A 20,353-nucleotide genomic window follows, 5' to 3' on the forward strand; every position below is an offset into this window, starting at 1 on the left:
CTCTGCGTTATCTGGCTCACACCTGAATGCAGAAGTTATGGAGGGAGTTCTCGCAAAAGGGAGCAGCAAATTGCTCCTTTTCATAGTCTGCTGGGTGCTGAGTGAAAGGCACTGACAGGCCATGTACACGCTCACAGACACTTTGTCTGCACCTGGAAAATTATGACAAACCAGCTCTACACTCTCTACTAAGTAATATCGGCTCCGGTATAGTGAATTGTAGCTTAGTCGTGTGAGTTGAAACATTCCCAGCTGGGTATGGTGGCACATGACTATAATCCCAGCACTTGGAAGTCTGTGGCAAGAGGATCACAATTGGAGGACAATCTGGGCTATCCCCGCCGGGACAGAGGTAATGCCAGGGTCTCTGTGGACCCAGAGGCCCCCAGCCAATGACCAAAGGAGGGCGGCATGGACAGAAGTCAACTCTAACAGATATGGCCCGCACGGTGTGTTGCTTCATTGCTGACTTCCGCCTCACCCCTTGCGACACAGTGCCCGGCTCTGTGACAGCCCCTCTGCCCTGGACCACAGAACCCCAGGGCCTCTCAAGTACAGCAGAAGCGGGGGAGTCGATGGGTCTCAGCCAAGGCCCGGGAACATCGTGCAGAGAGCTGTGGAGGGGCAGCCACGCGCAGGCCTCCACTGGGAGCAAGCGTGGCTAGGCTCAGCATTAATCCCTGACATTTCCTTCCTGGCCAGGGGAGATCTGGGAGAGATTGGTGGATGGACGGGAAGCAAGACTCGGTTTCCCACTGGTGTTCATCTGCTGGCTCATTTTGGCATAAACCAGCACCCAGACCTGCACCTGCTCCACCCTGTCGCGTCTCCTCCACGGTCCCGCTCTTCAGCAATGTGTGGTTAGCTCTGTGGCAAAGAACCCTGGCTGTTTGCACCCATCAAGGTCAAAGCCACCCACTGAAAGGGGTTTGGCCAACTAGGAGGAGTCCCAGGTGGTGTGTTGGGCTTTGGGTTCTTATTCAGACTCCTTGATAGGCCAGCTCGACCTTGAAAACTCAACCTCCTGCCTCCACCTCCCAAGTGCTGAAATTACAGGCATGCACCACCATGCCTGGCTGGTTCTCGCATTCTATATCCATCCCCCTCCTGTACACCCATCCTGCCTTCCTGATGGCGTGTGTGCTGGGGACTTGAAGTGTCGGCATTAGACACAAAAGACAACGCCTGCAGAGGTGGTTAAACCAGTGCCCACCACCGCATAATGTCAAACGCTGACAAGACGGGTCTGGTACACACGCACTCATGGGACCGGGAAGCCACCAAGCATAGGCGGAAGCATGGAGCTGAGCCCCACAGAAGCTCTTGATCAGAGCTCGCCAGGTGCTGCTAACATGATTCAGCCCCCTCTACCCAGGGGTGGAAACCTTCACATCCTGTGAGTCAGAATCGAGAAAGACTGAAAACCCAGTTGGGCCTCGCCCCCCCCCCCGCCCCCCCCCCCCCCCGCATTCTAATTTCCCCCTTCATTTCTTTTTTCCACTCATCCAGCCCTGGTCTATGTCACCATCAGTGTCACCTCCCTGTCTCTTACCTGCTCCTCTCTCCACTGCTCCCCACCGCTCTCAAAATGATCAGGACAAAGCTCCCCTAACACCCCTCCATTTTGCCAGACGTTCAGCGTTCAGCAATGTCGGGCCTGCAGGGGTCAAGTCTAATCGCAGCCGGCATTCAAAGCTGCCCAGAGTCTGGCCTCTCCTCAGCTCTCCTCACCGTCCCCAATGGGAGCCTCTCATGAGGGCTCCTGGGAAATCCACGCCATCTTCCCCTTTGTTCCCCCCACAACCTTCCCAATCCTGCCTGCTGCCTCTTAGATTTTCCTTTTTCTTTTTTGTGTTAGTCCTTAGGCCTGAACTCAGGGCCTAGGCGCTGTCCCTGAGCCTTTTTGCTCTAGGCTAGCACTCTACCTCTTGAACCACAGCTCCACTTCTAGCCCTTCGGTGCTTTCGTGGGGGACTAAGTCTCATGCATTTTCCTGCCTGGGCTGACTTTGAACCTCAGCTCTCAGCCTCTTCAGTAGCTAGGATTACGGGTGTGGGCCACCAGCACCTGGCTTATCCTACTTATAATACTAAGGATTTGAATGTACACTTGAGTTCTCATAGGACAGGAAGTCGAAATAAAGTAGAGCCTGAATTCCTTTGCTAGAGGAGCCCTGGATATTTGAATACCTCACCAGGTGGCAGTCTGCTCCCAGCTCCTGTACAACCCAGACTGCTATCACTATGATCCTAGTGCCAGAGCCAGGAGGAAAACTTAACCATCTCTCCCCTCTTCAAAACAGCTAAACAAAGGAGATCTTCACCTCCACTTCAGCACCTGACCAGTGATATCCAGTAAGACCTTCTTATATGCTACAACTCCAGTGTATGAACTGAGTGAAATTGCCTTACTGAACACAGGGGAGTTTCTTTCTTCTTTGCAACTCAGAAACCTCTCAGGCCAGGAATGTGGCTCGGGGGTAGAGTGCTTGCCTAGCATGCATGAAGCCCTGGGTTCGATTCTTTAGTACGACATACACAGAAAAAGCTGGAAGTGACACTGTGGCTCAAGTGTTAAGAGTGCTCGCCTTGTACAAAAGAAGCTCAGGGACAATGCGCAGGCCCTGAGTTCAAGCCCCAGGACTGAAAAGGAAGGAAGGAGGGAAGGAAGGAAGGAAGGAAGGAAGGAAGGAAGGAAGGAAGGAAGGAAGGAAGGAAGGAAGGAAGAGAGGGAGGAAAAAGGAACACCTCTCTACACATTAGTATGCCTACATTCAAAGCTGTCTTTTTCCAAAAACCAGGAGATTGACAAAATGGGACTAAGACACTGTGATTCCCACTCTCATATGATTTTAATATAAGAAGCAGGGATGTTGAGCTGGATACCCGTGACTCACGCTTGTAATCCAAGCTTCTTAGGAGGGGGAGATCTGAGGATTGAAGTTCAAAGCCAGCCCCAGCAGGAAAAGCCTGTGAGATTCTTACATCCAGCTAGCAAAAAGCCAGATGTGGAGCTTAGGGAATCAAGTGGTACAGTGCCAGCCTTGAGCATAAAAAAACTAAGAAACAGCACTCAGGCCCTGAGTTCAAGGCCTAAGTAGGGGCACAACACAAACAAGCTAGCAAACAAATGGAAAAGTACACCGTGACACCTTCCAAGGCCTATAGGTGGGCGTTAGCATTCGTTTTTCACTTTGGGCTTTTTGCATGACTCACTCACGCAGAAATGCTCACCCGTATTTCTCTGCAAGGCCTCTTGCCTCCTCTTCTCTCACCACCCTCTGGTCTTCCAGATCGTTTTTATTTCCACATAACACTATATCTGGGTTCTCACAGTAGGCATGCATTTGCAGCTGGCCTAGGAAAGAGAAGATAGATTATTAGAAGAAAATAATAGAGTAAGCACACAACCGATAGAGAATACACTCAAACGTGATTTTAAACTATAAATGAATGTGCGGCCATAATGCTTTCAAAGCATCAGTGATACAATATGTAAGACTGCATGAATAGGAAGGTTTACAGACATACAAATGGGTAGGATAGTATTTTACAGAAATGTAAAACTAAGCTGGGCACTAATGGCTCACGCTTGTAATTCTAGCCACTCAGAAGGCTGAGATCTGAGGGTCGCAGTTCAAAACCAGCCAGGGCAGGAAAGTCTGTGAGACTCTTTCTCTCCCATGAACCACTAGAAAACCAGAAGGGGAGCCGTGGCTCAAAGTGGTAGAGTGCTGGCCTTGAGAATAAAAAGAGCTCAGGGACAGCACCCAGGCCCCAAGTTCAAGCCCCACAGTGGACAAAAAATAAAATAAAACTACTCCTGTCCTAAACAAAATTCTCCAGTAAATACATCAGAGTTGTGGGACAGTGATCTCCTTCAAACAGCTTCCAACATAAGTAGCCCTACGAGGGACTCTATTCCAGAGAAAGCTACCCAGAAGGCAGGGGTGCAGTGATACTTACTTATCCAGTTTCGGACATTGAGGAAACTTTGTTCATTCGTCAGATCAAAAAGGAGAAGAAAACCCATCGCATCCCTGAAGAATGCTGTTGTCAAGCTACGAAACCTAGGGACATAAAATCAAATGTGTCACCTGAGCCATGGCCCCAGATGACACATAGAGACAGAGCTGCCAGGCAGGCCCCAGCCCTCTTCCACCAATTCACCCCTAACAAACTCCATGATGCTCTTCCAAAGGGTGCAGGGCAGGTATTTAGCTCTTATGTAAGTGTCTGAGTTAACAGACCACGTGATCTGAAGAGCCAGCCTGCTGGAAAGGACTTGGAGAACTAGCTCGTGATCCTTTGGTGTCAGCCAGGAATTTCTGGTACAATTATGAGCTCATTGGGCCAAAAGCCAGGTTGCTTTCTGTACATGTTTTTGTCCTATGAGGTCTTGTAGGTGTGCGCTGGTCTTCTAGCTCAAGTCTCTATAGAAATCTCCTCTTTGATGACCATTTCCTTGGTTCTAAGGTGGGAATGCTATTAATTCACACCCTACTCTTTCCTGACACTCTGCCTCCCAAGACTTTGTTCCTGTGTCTCCTTCTGATAGTAACTTTCCTCTCATTTTGCCTGTATGGAAAGTCTGTAACCAATGGAGCGATGTCAGGGAAGAAAACATTGGTGTCAATTTGCCAGCTAATCAGAATACTAAAGGTTTTGGGTTTTTTTTTTCCAATATTTTAATGAAAAGCTGAGAGCCCAGCACCAGTGGCTCACACTTGTAATCCTAGCTACTCAAGAGGCTGAGATCTGAGGATTGTGGTTTGAAGACAGCCCTGGCAGGAAAGTCCATGAGACTCTGATCTCCAACTAACTACCAGAAAGCTGGAAGTAGTGCTGTGGCTCAAAGTGGTAGAGCACTAGCCTTGAGTAAAGGACCTCAGGGACAGAACCCAGGCCCCAAGTTCAAGCCCCACAACCAACAAAGACAACAACAACAAAAAAGTCTTTTTTTCGGCGGGGGGCGGGGGGGTGGGGGAGAGGGGAAATTGGTCATGGGGCTTGCACTCTGCACTCTGGGCCTGGGCACTGTCCCTCAGCTCTTCAGCTCAAGGCTCTACCACTTTAAGCCACAGCACCACTTCCAGTTTTCTGGTGGCTTATTGGAGATCAGAGTCTCACGGACTTTCCTGCCCAGGCTGGACTTGAACCTCGATCCTCAGATCTCAGCCTCCTGAGTAGCTAGGATTACAGGCATGAGCCACCAGTGCCCGGCTTGTGCTTTTTACTTTTGTATATGCTTGAGGGTTTCCATATATGAAAAGTTTAGGGGGGAAAAAAAAAACAAATTTCAAGGACGCTCTGAGAGGTAGCTAAAAGCAAGCTTGTGTCAAGATGTCACATGATTTCTCCTAGTCAAGTAACCTTTGACCACAGGCATCAATTCCAACCAGATTTTCAACTAGGTTTCAACAAGCAGGAAAGCTACATGAACATGTGCAGCCATCTTAAAGTTAAATAAATAGCAAGCGATAATGGGAGGGGAGTGGGGAAGGGAAGGGATGTGGACAGATCTAAAACAAAGAAGAGAAGGAGGAAAAGGGGAAGGGGAAGACTGAAGGAAGGAAGCTTCAGTTTGAACGGGCTCCATTTTTCCCCGTGACCTTCTATGAAATAGAGCTGCTGTTATCACCCGCGCTGATAACGGGGCAGCATATCTTATCCAGGGGTAAATCCTGCAGGTGGCTGGCCTTTGCTGCTCAGGTCAGTGTGTGAGGAGTGGAGCTGTGGGGCTCTTGCTGTGTGTGAGCCGTACTCACCTCTCTTGCCCCGCTGTGTCCCATAACTGCAGGTGGATCCTCTGGCCTCTACCCACGGCGCCATCGGGCCCACTGGCTCTGTACACCTGCACGACAAAGGAAAAGAGCAATCGCCCCGGGACCTGTGAGATCCTCAAGCTCTTCCTCTCTTTCTCTTCAGTTTCCATCCCCAAGCGCCCCAAGAGAACCCGTCTGCAACGCAACCACATGTCTATTATTTGTATTTCATGTCATGTAATTATATGGGCGTAAGCCAGTCATTTGTAATAAAAATGTATAGATGTTATATACTCATATAAATATATCACAAGGCTAGGCGCCGGTGGTTCATGCCTGTAATCTCAGGATCGCAGTTCGACGCCAGACCAGGTAGGAAAGACTCCGTGAGACTCTTCTCTCCAATAAACTACTCAGAAAACCAGAAGTGGTGCTGTAGCTCAAAGTGGTAGAGCACGGGCTGGGAAGGTGGCTCAGTGGTACAGCATTTGCCTTGTATGCATGAGGCCCTGGGTTCGATTCTTCAGTACCACATAAGCAAAAAGAAAAAAGCCGGAAGTGGCGCTGTGGCTCAAGTGGTAGAGTGCTAGCCTTGAGCTGAGCTGAAGAGCTGAGGGACAGCGCCCAGGCCCAGAGTTCAGGCCCCATGACTGGACCCAAAAAAAAAAAAAAAGTGGTAGAGCACTAGCCTTGAGCAGAAGAGCTCAGGGACAGCACTTAGGCCCTAAGTTCAAACCCCATGACCAATAGTAAATAAATAAATAAATAATTGATACACACACACACACACACACACACACACACACACACACACACACACGCACACACACACACCAAGCAGCTTGCTTTTCCCCAAAGTCCCCTCAGACCACTGCTTTCAGAACACATTGCCTTTCCCCTACCCACTCCTTTTTTATTCATTATTTTTATGTGGTACCAAGGAATCAAACCCAGGGCCTCATGCATGCTAAGCAAGCATTCTGCCACTAAGCCACATTCCCAGGCCCTCTCTATTTACTCTTTGGGCAATACTGGGATTGGAACTCAGGGCCTCATGCTGTAGCTTGATTGCTTAGCTGGTGCTCTACCACTTGAGCCACATCTCCAAATGTTGACTTAATTGGGAATGGAGTCTCTCAGGGTTTTTGCTTAGCCTGGCCTCAGACATCAGTCCTCCAGATCTTTGTCTATTGACCAGCCAGGATTCCAGGCGTGCACCTAATAATACCTACAAAGGAATTAGACAGGTGAACACGGAGCCCGAGATGACCTTTCTACTCAGGAGGATATAGAACTTACCAGTCTCGGGGCTGGGAAGGTGGCTCAGTGGTAGAGCGCTCGCCTCGCATGCATGAGGCCCTGGGTTTGATTCCTCAGCACCATATAAACAGAAAAAGCCAGAAGTGGCACTGTGGTTCAAGTGGTAGAACACTTGCCTTGAGGTGAAGAGCTGAGGGACAGCGCCCAGGCCCAGAGTTCAAGCCCCATGACCAACATAAAAAGAAAAAAAGAACTTACCACTCTCTTTTCCCTGAAGTCGATGCCCACTGTGGTGATAAACTTGGAATTAAATTTGCCATCAGTGTATTGGTAAAGTACACTGGTCTTCCCTACTCCAGAGTCACCCAATGCTAAAAACTTGATGAGGTAATCGTAATCTCCATCGGACATAATGAAGAACTCTGTGGCTCACCTGAAAAACACAGATAAGCATGGATTTATTAAGGCCTATCAGGAAATATTCATGAGGGTTGCCAGGCTCAGAGGGCTCACCCATAATCCTTGCCACTCAGGAGGCTGAGATCCAAAGATCATGATCTGAAGGCATCCCAGGCAAGAAGAAGGGAGCCCGGGCAGGAAAGTCCATGAGACTCTTTATCTCCAATGACCCACAAAAGGCAGAAGGGGTCCTGTAGTTGGTAGTTCCAGTGATAGAGCACTAGCCTTGATTATAAAAGCTTGGGGACAGAACCCAGGCCCAGAGCTCCAGGCCTAGGACTGGCAAATGAAAAATTCAAAGATCAGCTAATGGGAATTTTGATGTTAATACCTCTACATGTGTAGGCCCTGAGTTTCAGCCCCAGTACCTGAAAAACAACAACAACAAATTTGGTCTTCTTAATTATTACTCAAATCCTGAGTAATGTTTTTGAAGCCAAAATGGGAAAAAAAAATGCTCCGTGCTTCAAATATGGAAATCAAATCATGTAAATGTGTTCCCACTAGCTTGCAAGGAAACCATCAGAATGTACTGGGTCAGCCTCGAAGCAAGAACAGCCAAACTCCATTCTGTGGGCACTGTCTCCAGCCTTGGGGTGCTTCGAAGCCCCTGCGTGGGAACACTTGGTCTCCTGGAATAAGTACTCTCTAAGTCCCTCCAGTAGCGTCTAGGTTGCCAGGCTTGGGACAGGTGAAAGGCCGGCTCACTCAGAGACAGCACTTCCAGCTCTCCTCCTTACACAAATATTTTCTCAAAGTGCCCTCCACCCTTGCTCCATCCACTAACAACGGAAACCCAGCACGCCTACTTCCTCAACAAGCGCTGGGCGGGGTAACTGTCCAGTGAGAGGAAGCCAATGATCCTTGTTATTAAAAAAATAAGCCAGGGCGCACTGGTGGCTAATGCCTGTAATCCTAGCTACTCAGGAGGCAGAGGACAGGTTTTTGTTTTGTTTTGTTGTTGGTCATGGGGCTTGAACTCTGGGCCTGGGCTCTGTCCCTCAGCTCTTCAGCTCAAGGCTAGCACTCTACCACTGAGCCACCTTCCCAGTCCTGAGTGCTAGTCTTGTGCAAAAGAGCTCAAGGACAGTACCCAGGGCCTGAGTTCAAGCCCCATGATGGACAAAACAAACATGCAAACTTTTTGCTTGCTATTCAGGGAATAAGAGAGAAGAATATGCCTGGAGCTAAGAAGAAAGATCTCTTTCTCTTCCCTTTCTCTCCCCTTCTCCCCCTGTTTTTCTTTCTATCAAGTAAAGTGGAGATGACCATGTTAGTGTCCTCACCGAGATGCTTTAAGGAAAATGATAATCCACAGAAAGCTTTGAGCATTGCTGGCTATATATGCAAAACATTAAATCACTGAAACATTATTTACAACACTGGATTTTTTGTGTGTGTATGTATGTATGCGCCTGTCCTGGGCCTGGGTGCTGTCCCTGTGCTCAAGGCTAGCACTCTACTACTGGAGCCCCAGCTCCACTTCCAGCTTTTCTGGTGGTTAACTGGAGATCAAAATCCCAGGGACCTTTCCTGCCAAGGCTGGCTCGGAACCTTGATCCTCAAATCTCAGCCTGCTGAGTAGCTAGGATTACATGCAATTTTAAGTAGATTCACTAAGGGGCTGGGAAGGTGGCTCAGTGGTAGAGTGCTTGCCTTGCATGCATGAGGCCCTGGGTTCAATTCCTCAGCACCACATACACAGAAAAAGCTGGAAGTGGGTGCTATGGCTCAAGTGGTAGAGTGCTAGCCTTGAGCTGAAGAGCTCAGAACAGTGCCCAGGCCCAGAGTTCAAGCTCCACAACCAGCAAAAAAAAAAAAGACTGTTTAAGTAGATTCACTAAGTTCTTTACTAGCAAGGCATATACTTTTAAATCCTTTTTTATCCCTCAATAGCAAGGTTTGAACTCAAGGTCTCACATTCACTTAGGTGCTTGCTCTACTGCTTAACCCACAGAGCCAGCCCAGCTTCTTAGTGGTTATTTTGGAAATAAGAGTCTCAGACTTGGGCTGGGAAGGTGGCTCAGTGGTAGAGCGCTTGCCTTGCATGCATGAGGCCCTGAGTTCAATTCCTCAGGACCACATAAGCTTTTAGAAAAAGCTGGAAGTGGCACTGTGGCTCAAGTGGTAGAGCGCTAGCCTTGAGCTGAAGAGCTGAGGGACAGCGCCCAGGCCCAGAGTTTAGGCCCCACAACCAGACCGCCCCCCCCCCCCCAAAAAAAGTCTCAGACTTTTCTGCCAAGGCTAGCCTTGAACCACGATTTTCTAGATCTCAACCTTCCAAGTAGGTAGAATTACAGGTGTGAACCACCAGCACCCAGCTTAAATCTTTTTCTTAATATATCCAGGACATGAACCTTCAGGGGAAAAAGAAAATCACAGTAAGAAATTCTATTTAGGTACAATTGTCTTTGTGCCTAAATTGAAAGATACTTTGGCATTCCTATCTACCAATGAGTTTCTTCCACATGCTTTCTCGGCAATTTGAGAGTAGGAAGTATTCATCAGTTCCATGCTCTGATTTTCAGAAAAGGGAAACTGAGGCCCCCAGAAGGCGATGAATGATCTGAAACCAACCAGCTGGATCAGAGGATGGGCGTGGGCTGGAACCCAAGTCTCCAAAATTCTAGTCCCGTCTCCATTTCTCACATAGATTTGTTCTCAACATTCTTTCCTTCACAGGTTTAGTTGCTTTCATTCAGGAATCAAAAGTTTTCCACAGCTGTAGAAGTAAGTTGCTTTATGTCTAAAGTTCAGAGATGCTGATGCTGGGGTGAAGGATCTGCACTTCTACTACTAAACTCCTTTCCTGAGCCAAGTGTGGTAGTATATGCCTGTAATCCCAACTCTCGGGAGATACAGGTAGGAGAATCCTGACTTCAAAGCAAGCCGGGGCTACAATAACCCAGGGTTACAAAGCAGCCTGGGTTACAAACCAAAACCATCTTCTACAACCAAAACCATCATCTAAAACCAAGATGACATCTCTTCCTTCTGCCACAGCCAGAAGAACTTCTGTATAATAGGGAAGGAGAATGCTTGTCAATGACTCAAATGGCCTTTGTTTTCTTTTTAACTTATGGTCACTACTGACTCATTTATTCAAAAGATATTGGTTGCCAAGGCCGCTTTTAGTCTGAGTGTCCACAGGGATTTATGAAAAGCAAATTTACCGAAGCTGGGGTGCTGCAGAGTTCTAGTTAAGAGACATGGGCCTCAAATACAGTTTCATACACACAGCACGGCAGGCATGGCGGGGCTGGGGAAGCACTTAAGTCATTTGTCAACTATGAGTACCACAGCGGGGACAAGAGTGTCTGTTTGATTTGCTGAGTAACTTCTCAAATATTGTGACCACAGCCCTACAGACTACAATCGCCAGTCAGTATGATAAAATGACCGCCCACCACTAAGGCCTGCAAGGACTACTTGGGTCCCAGGAAGTTCATAAAGGTGTGCGAGGTGTGAATGCATGCCTATTCATGGCTGCTTTGTGTGTGCACACAGAAAAGCATGGGACCTAGACTGGAGCCCGGGTCCCTTACAACCTGGATGCTATGAGCCTAGCTATACCTGGTCATCTGTCCCCAGCAGATCAGGGCTCCAACACTGACTTTGGGGGTTTTTATTAGGCCAGTCCTAAGGCTTGAATTCAGGGCCTAGGCTCTATCCCAGCTTTCTCTCTGGACACTGTCCCTTAGCTTTTGCACTCAAAGCTGGCACTCTACCACTTGAGCCACACCTCTCCTTTGAGCTTTTTGCTGGTTCACTAGGCTGAGTTTCACAGCAAGACTCTGTCTCACAAAAAAAAGTAGCTCTAAATAATTTTGCTAATATAGAAACTCAATTCTTAATTTTAAAAAGAGTAAAAAAAAAAAATACTATAACAACAAATGACCCTAGGATTCTTGCCGCTGCCATTAAAAAATTGAAAGTGGCGCTGTGGCTCAAGTGGTAGAGCACTTGCCTTGAGCTAAAGAGCTGAGGGACAGCGCCCAGGCCGAGTTCAAGTCCCATGACCAACAACAACAACAACAAAAGTATTAAAAAAAACTGTAGACAGCCAACTCTCTATCTCTCTGGTCCTCTCTCCACCGATATATTTACAGCATGAGTTCAACAGCTCCCAAATCCCATATTCTTTAATGGGTGACTCAAAGGGAAAGCCAAGGAACTTACCTACTGGACAAGACTGGCTTCCTCAGATACAGCTGTCACCGATCGCCAGGGTTTGGCCCTGTGTGGAATCTCAACACTATCTGTATTGATTGCCCAGAGGTAGGGTGAAATGGGCTGTGCCCTGAGTTTACTTATGCAAAAGCACCCAGTGGCCTGCCACATCTCTAATGGCTTCCCTTCTCCTCTGTGTTGGAATGAGAGATGGAGGACGCATACAGTCAGGTAAGGACAGGGGAGACTCAGGAACCTGTGCTCTGCATGGGACAGTCCACGGAGCCACCGCAAATGCACGTGACACATGCCATCAGAGCCTGTCACGCACGCATCATTGTGGGGATGATCTCAAGGTTGGGAGCCTGCTTGTCTGCCAGCAGGACATGACAGGACAATGCCAGAATGTTCAGAGCAGACCGGTGCTGTCACGGCCAGCAACCTACCCCGAGAGGCATGAGGATGTTACCACCGCCATGCCACCGTGACCAAGGGCACACGGCGCTGATCCATCAGATGGCAAACTTGTGTTAGCAATAAAACTGGTTCTTCAAAGGTACTCTCACTAGCTCTCCACCATATAAAACAAATGAAGGTTATGACTCTTACCCATGGCCTGTGGGTCTATACTAGGACTCCACTGTATGTATGTGGAAAATCATCCGGGCATGTTGAACCTTGAACTACGTTCATTTGCCTTCGGCTTTGAGTGAAACATTTTTCTCTATGCCTGAAGTCTAAGCTGCACAGCTGATGTGTAAAGTCTCCTGGCATTTTGGTCACTCGGCATCTCCTAAAGCTGTCAGCTCTCAGATCTCCTCAAGGTTCATCTTATCTGGGAGGGAAAACTTATCACGTACAGGGTACCCCAGTTAAGCACTCCAAGAGAGGCTCCCTAAAGCATGAAAGGATGGATTAGGCTTCTGGAAAGAGCCTTGGGGACCCCATCATCCGGCCTCTCTTTTCTGATCTCGTGACTGTGTCTCATCTCTCCAGTGAGGCTGACTATCTTCTTACCACTAACTGACAAGGGGCCACCTGTCACTCAAACGCTAATTGTGTCCACATCTGCTTCCCCTGATAGCCTCCTCCTTCCCCCGGTTCCCTCTGTTCCCTACTGATTTCATTCAGGAATGACCAAAAAGAGTCCTGAGACTCCACAGAGAGCTGTTCCTTCTTTGATCAACTGTACTATACTTGTTGAAAATTTGATAAGCAATTTCCATGTGTTCTTTAGCATTCTCCACTCATAGCTGGAGCTTTACCACTTGAGCCACAGCTCTACTTCTGGCTTTTTGCTGGTTAATGGAAGAGTCTCATGGATTTTTCTGCTCAGGCTGACTGTGATCCTCAGGATCGGCCTCCTGAGGAGCTAGGATTACAGATGTGAGCCACCAGTGCCCAGCTTGCTAAAAAGGTTTTGTGAAGACTTCTTTTCATTCTCATTAAGGAAGTTTATCTATTCCAAGTTGCTTTTTAGAGAAGGAAGTGTTGTATTTCACCAAATTTTGTTTTTGCATCTATTGAGATTATGCTATTTTTTCTCCTGTAATCTATTCATTTACCCAATTTTGCATTAGCGCTACTTTTGATACTTACCTTTCCTTTTTTTCTATTTTTTTTCTCACTTTCCTACCTTCTACTTTTGGTTTATAGTTGTTACTCAAAAGTTCTCTTTCAGCTGGACACAGTGGTTCACACCTGTAACCCCAGCCTCTTAAGAACATCCTTCAAGTGGCACTGTGGCTCAAATGGTAGAGTGCTAGCCTTGAGCTGAAGAGCTGAGGGACAGCATCCAGGCCCAGAGTTCAAGCCCCACGACCTACACACACACAAAAGGAGGTCCTTCAAAGAGAAGAGAAACCAAAATCAACACAACATAAAACTTCCAATCTGAAAGCTATCATTTTAAATGACGTTTAGTACATGCCCTCCACCGGCAATGAAGAGATAGATCGGGGATCCCTAAGGTCCCTAGGGAGGGGAGAGAGCCTCATTTGAGGGAGTGGAACATCTCAGGAGCGCCTCACAAACTGGCACTGAGGCTTTACCATACGCTCCACACTACATCAAGCACGCGATCGTGGCTCTGGAACTATAGTGGAATGCATGAGCCCTATGTAGAAACAATGAAGAACTCAGCAAAACCACACCAACCAAAACCACCCACAAAATGTTGAGGAAGCCGGGGAGGAGCCCATACACCAGGGGAGGCCATGGTGGGAGGGGCATGTGAGCCAAGCACTGAGATAAGACTAGGCTGTGCCTAGAGCTAGAGCAGCTGAGCTGCAGGAAGAGCTGAGCACAGAAGAAACTGCCCTCTGGCTAAGGAGCAAACGAATTATGTATGGCTCCCTCAATGATGCATGAGGAGCTTCTGCTCCTGACGGGCTTTGTGTGACTCGGTGGGCTGTCACCGCGATCACATAAGCCATGCCCTGAGCTCTGGCTCTCCATCACCCAAGAGAAGATATGTGAGGAAGCTTTCATCCTTCCAAAGGAAAAATTCCCCCGCCATGGACCGCTGAGATACTGAGGGTCTGGAGAGGGGGGAAGCTGAAATGGCAGCAGAGCCCCAGGGACCTGCAGATGTGCACGGGCCCCGGTTACCATGGCTACGGTGGTGCCAACCTGCCCACTCCCCACAGTCCCCCCCCCCCATCCTTTTCAGCCACAGTTCCTGTCTGTGAGTAGCAGCAGCAGGAAACAAGGAGTGTGAAATTCGTATTCTAATGACTGCCAGGCCACTGAACTCCAGATCTGGAAGGGATGAGGAGAAAGTGGGAAGGAGACAGAGAAAGATGGCCCTGAACTCCTTTCGATCAATGGGGATGCCTCGTGAATAAGCATTCCCCAAAAAAACTCTGAGGGGCTGTGACACTTGTGATCTACACATCTTTTTTTTTTTTTTTTTTTTTGGCCAGTCCTGGGGCTTGGACACTGTCCCTTGAGCTTCTTTTTGCTCAAGGCTAGCGCTTGAGCCACAGCACCACTTCCGGCTTTTTCTGCTTATATAGTACTGAGGAATCGAACCCGGGGCCTCATGCATGCAAGGCAAGCACTCTACCACTGAGCCACCTTCCCAGCACTGTAATTTACAAATCTTGACCAGGATGTCAGCTTGTCATCAAGGCTGTCTAAGTTCAGGACATTTCTTGGCTACACTCATAAGTCAAATGACTTGACTGATTCCAATCCTCAATATCACCATCTTAAGAGTAGGTAGGCTGGATAAGATAAACACTAAGAGTCTTCAACCCCTTAGCCTACGTGTGGATATATGCAGGACAGAATCTCCTCCTTGGTGTCTCTCAGGGGACATTAGGCTGTCCTCATGCCAAGGACCTGACTGCATCTCACAGAAAACACACAAAAAGGGGACTGGTATGGGGCGTCGGTGGCTCACACCTATACTCCTAGCTACTCAGGAGGCTGAGATCTGAGGATCATGGTTCAAAGACAGCCCAGGCGGGAAAGTCTGTGAGACTCTTATCTCTAATGAACCACCAGAAACCGGAAGTGTGGTGCTATGGCTCAAAGTAGTAGAGCATCAGCCTTGAGTAGAAAAGCTCAGGGACAGTGCCCAATCCCTGAGTTCAAGTCCCATGACTGACAAAATAACTAATGCAAAAAGGGATGAGGGTGTGGCCTGAGTGCTAGAACATCAGTCCAGAGAGCCCAGGGCCGAGTTCAAGCCCAAGTACACACACACACACACACACACACACACACACACACACACACACATACACACACACACACACACACACACACACACACACACACACACACACACACAGGACATGTGGACAGATCTACACAGAGGGAAGATAGCATGAAGAGACACAGCTTGAGGACAGCCTTCTCTAAGCTAAGGAGAGAGGCCTGGGGCAGATCTTCCCCCAGCTGCCCACAGTAGGAGCCAGTCATGCTCATAGGCTGATCTTGAACCTCCAGGTTCCTGAACCATGAGGCAACAAATTCATGTTGCTGAAACCACCCCACTTCTGGTCTGTTGTTACCACAACCCTTACAGACTAACACACACCCCAAAGCAGAAAGCATTAAATAATGAAACTACTCATCAAGCACATCACCCCCCATGTTTTACACATACACCCTCCTACTTTACTGTGCTCCTCTAAAATATATGGAGCTAGCAGAGGGTCCACACCTGTAGTTCTAACTATTTAGGAGGCAGAGGCCTGAGAATGCAGTTCAAAGCCAGCTCAGGCAGACAAATCTGATACTCTTATCACTAATTAACCAGCAAAATGCCAAACAAGAAGTGTGGCTCAAGTAGTAAAGAGCCAGACTTGAGAAAAATAAAAAGCATAGTGAAAGCTCAAGCCCCAGCGTTCAAGCCCCAGTATTGGAACAATAACAACACACACACACACACACACACACACACACACACACACACACACACACACACACACACAAGGTAGATCTTTTTACATGGCTACATTCCCTTATCAAACTTAAAATTAACAACAAATTGAAGGTAGAATTTAAATCAGAGGAAAAAAACATATACCCTATTCTAAAACACGTACTTACCCTCCTCTATTGAAACTACAATCACTGAAAATAAAATCCTAGGCAACTTGAATTTTAGAATTCTCAGAGGAAGAGCAAGACTTAGAAGAATGTGGTTATTTAAGCAACCTCTCTCATTCGATATGTTATCTGAGAATAAAAGCTTGTATTACTTTATGAAAGCCAAGATAAGCAAGGAAGAATGCACATGGTATTTCTACCCGTTCTCTTGTCATTAAAAATGCATCATTTAAACTAATCCCAAGAAATCTAGCAGAAACCAGAGCTCTCTAGTTTAAAAAAAAAAAAACAGAAACAAGGCATATAGTGGTAATATATGAGAAATTACACATCATTTCAGTCCCTGACAATTCATATAGTAGAGTTAAAAACCACTCCAAGATAATAATAAGAACTGTGAAAACATACCTGGACAGGACAGAGAGACCATTGGCTGTGGTCTCCTAAAATTGTAGGCCTCATGCATGAACAATTAGTAACTTCCCATGGCCTCCTCCTCAGAGAAGTGACTTTTGGTCTAGTGGTAAGGCAAAGGGCCTACTTATCAAAGCTGTATAAGAGTCTTTTGAAAAGCAGGTCTGCTCACCAACTTAAAAAAGCCGGCATCGCCGTGCAAGCCCACAATCCAACTAATTAGTCTCAGCTGTTCGTCATATGGCTCCACAGAGCAGTCAAGTGATGCTCGCTTCTTTCAAGCTTACTATGATCCCATTCCTCTGGGCTCTCAGACAGAGGGCTGCTTTATTAACCTCTCGTCTGGTGTTAGGAGAGTAGAATGTCCACTCTATTCCCCTTCATCAAGAACCTACATTTGCTTTCTTGAGGAAAGATTTTAAAAAAGCATCCTGTTCCCAAAAGTATGCCAAAGGTGGATTTAGTTCTTGATCGATACGATTCCTGATCTAATCAATACCAGAGATCTAACAGAAGGGGAAAGAGGGATGGCACAAAATGATTTCCCTAGACCCTGTTCCTGGCCTCCAAACCCAGAAATAAAACTGGCTACAGCCGGGCGCTGGTGGCTCAGGCCTGTAATCTTAGCTATTCAGGAGGCTGAGATCTGAGGATCTCAGTTCAAAGACAGCCTAGGCAGAAAAGTCCATGAGACTCCTATCTCCAATTAAAACTACTCAGAAAAAAATAGAAGTGGGAGAGTGTTAGCCTTGAGCACAAAGAGGCTCAGGGACAGTGCCCAGGCCCTGAGTTCATGCCCCAGGACCAGCAAAACAAAACAACAACTGCAAAAATAAAAATTAAAAAAAAAGAACCCTGTCTACAGAGTTGCCCACCTGGAATCCTCATTAACATCTCCAAGTTAGCGTGTCCTGTCCTCAACTTACCTCCTTTGCTCGTCTCCCTGTGGCGTCCTTTTCTTCCTGTGTCTGGAGTAGTTTCTCCTGCACAGACCCAGAAATCTGATGGTCCTCATTGACTCCTCCCCTCCCTCTTCCTCTGCCACTCCCCATTGGCCACGAAATTCTAAGCATCTTCCCGCCTCTCTCCCTCAGTTATTCCATTTCCTTTCTTGTTATTTCTCATCAGGATGGCTGAGATGAACCACTGATGTGGTTTTCTGGTTCCAAACTTGATTCTACCTCCAGACACCTCCTCCACACTGTACCCAACTTGCTCTTTCCAAAGGGAAATGAAAATCCCTCACTCTCTCCCACACTACCTGTTAATGACTCTGTTGAGTATTAGCTACCATTCCCAGTTTCCTGGCCAGGAGTCACTAGATCTCAACTACCAGAATGGTTTGTATTTCTCTGAATTGGTGGTTATGAAAATCTGTACCCAAGTCCAGCAAGAGCAACACATTAGAAAATCACACTCAGCCAGGTGGGTGATGGCTCACACCTGTAATTCTAGCTACTCAAGAGCTGAGGTCTGAGGATCACGTGGGAACATTCATTGACCTAGACATGCTGGGCACCACACATGCATGAGTGTAGTGTAACAAGGCTTCCAGATGCTCAAACCAGAGCACCTGTCTGCTAGCAGTGCTGAGTTAGCCCCTGCTCTGTACCTAGTCCTGGTTAGCCTGGTATGTAGCTATCTTGAAGAAAAGAATTGTCTTATTTATCAGTTATCTTTTCATCCCATTTCTTGAGCACTTACCCAGATGCTGGGTTTCTAACTAAATAATGCATCCCTTGCCTCTGGGAAAATTTACCCTTTCTTGTGGCAGCTCCAATGTGACTAATGACTGTTCAATCTACACTCGAGGATGTAGTTCAGTGGAGAACATTTGCCTAGTGTACACAAGACCCTGGGTCTGATGCTCAGTGGAGGGAGGAATAGAGAAGATAATCAATGAAATAGAATTTACAAAGCATATATACATCTGATAAGGGGTTAATATCTAACATGCACAAGGAACTCATAGAATTTTATAGCCACGTGCACACACACACACACACACACCAAATAACTGAAGTCAGAGAAAGGACCTCGTTAAATAGTTTTCAATGGAAGTTATCCAAATAGCATAGAGGAATAGAAACAACTGCTCTATAACACTAATCATCAGGAAAATGAAAATCAAAAACACCATGAGATATCACCTCACATCTGCTTGGATGACTATTATTTTAAAGTCAAGGCTCGTCCAGAAATGTAGCTCAGGGTACTTGCCTGCCATTTATGAGGCCCTAGGTTTGATCTCCTGGCACCAGATAAAGAAAAAAATATTTTTGTGGGTTTTTTTTTTTTTTGGAGGTGGTACTGTGGATTGAATTTAGGGTCTCACACTTGTTAGCCACAATCCCATCCCAAGGAATTTTTTTTAAGTGATGCTGGTGAAGATATGGGAAAAAAGGGAAACTTTATATATTGTTGGTGAGGATGTAAATTGATACAGCCACTATGGAAAACAGTATGGAGGATGGTGAAAATTTTGACTTAGAAATACCACAGAGTAGAGCAACCCTGCTTCCAGGTAGACACTCAAAAGGAATTGAAACCAGGATCTCAAAGAGACTATCTCCACCCTGGTTTTCATCACCACAATCTTCATAATAGTTAAGGCTTTCAGACAGCCCAAATGCCAAACATCCTGATCATGAACAGATAAAGAAAAGGTAGACTACAGATATGATTACTCATATCTGTTATTCAGCCTCAAAAAAAGAAGACAGGTCTGCCAATGCAACAACATGGATGGACCCGAAAAACATTCTGCCTCACTTAAAATCTAAAACTACCAACCTCACAGAAGTAGCAAGTAGGAATGATGGCTCATATTAGCTACAGGGAAGGCCGATGGTTGTGGTTCAAGGCCAGCCCAGGCAGAAAAGCTCAGGAGACCCTATTTCAAAAATAATCAGCTGGGCGCTAGTGGCTCACACCTGTAATCCCAGCAACTCAGGAGGCTGAGAGCTGAGGATCACAGTTCAAAGCCAGCCCAAGCAAGAAAGTCTGTGAGATTCTTATCTCCAGTAAACCACTCAGAAAACTGAAAGTGGTGCTATGGCTCAAGAGGTAGAGCGCTTGCCTTGAACTGAAGCGTTGAGGGACAGCGCCCAGGCCCAGAGTTCAAGCCTCACAACTGACAAAGAAAAAAAAAAAAATCAGCAGTCTGGAAAGGTGGTTTAATGGTAGAATGCTTGCCTAGCATGCATGAAGCCCTGGGTTTGAGCCCTCAGTACCACACAAACAGAAAAAGACCTAAGTGGCACTGTGGCTCAAGTGGTAGGGTACTAGCCTTGTGCAAAAGAAGCTCAGGGACAGTGCCCAGGCCCTGAGTTCAAGCCCCAGGATTGGCAAAAACAAATCAGCCAAGTGCAAGTGGCTCACACCTATAATCCTAGCTACTCAGGAGGCTAAGATCTGAGGATCACGTTCAAAGCCAGCCCGGGCAGGAAAGTCCATGAGACTCTTATCTCCAATAAACCACCAGAAAACTGAAGTGGCACTGTGGCTCAAGTGGTAGAGTGCTAGCCTTGAGCTGAAGAGCTGAAGGACAGTGCCCAGGCCCCGAGTTCAAGCTTGAGTTCAAGCTCCAGGACTGACAACAACAACAAAAAACAAACAAAACAAAACAAAAAAAAAACACAGCAAAATCAGGGATAAAGATGTGGCTCAAGCAGTAAAATGCCAGCCTAGCCTTGAGTTCAAAATCCAGTATCAAAAAAAATT

General features: G+C 47.0%; 1 protein-coding gene across 5 annotated transcripts in view; it reads right to left on the reverse strand.

Annotated features, from left to right (window-relative positions):
• Positions 1-20,353, reverse strand: part of Rab27a (RAB27A, member RAS oncogene family) — a 40,682-nt gene that overhangs the window by 3,649 nt on the left and 16,680 nt on the right. For 2 of the 5 annotated variants that reach the window (XM_042687706.1, XM_042687707.1), the window contains exons 2-5: positions 7,283-7,457; positions 5,768-5,853; positions 3,966-4,069; positions 3,234-3,357 (exon numbers count right to left, since the gene is read on the reverse strand). In XM_042687706.1, coding sequence (XP_042543640.1) covers positions 3,234-3,357; positions 3,966-4,069; positions 5,768-5,853; positions 7,283-7,435 — 467 coding nt within the window. In that variant the 5' untranslated portion in view covers positions 7,436-7,457. Of the gene's footprint in view, positions 1-3,233; positions 3,358-3,965; positions 4,070-5,767; positions 5,854-7,282; positions 7,458-17,505; positions 17,529-17,556; positions 17,615-20,353 lie in introns of those variants that run through there. The other 3 variants (XM_042687709.1, XM_042687708.1, XM_042687710.1) reach the window with 3 other exon arrangements.

Source organism: Dipodomys spectabilis, unplaced genomic scaffold, assembly GCF_019054845.1.
Source record: "Dipodomys spectabilis isolate Male_0828 unplaced genomic scaffold, ASM1905484v1 ptg000108l, whole genome shotgun sequence".
Classification (NCBI taxonomy): domain Eukaryota; kingdom Metazoa; phylum Chordata; class Mammalia; order Rodentia; family Heteromyidae; genus Dipodomys; species Dipodomys spectabilis.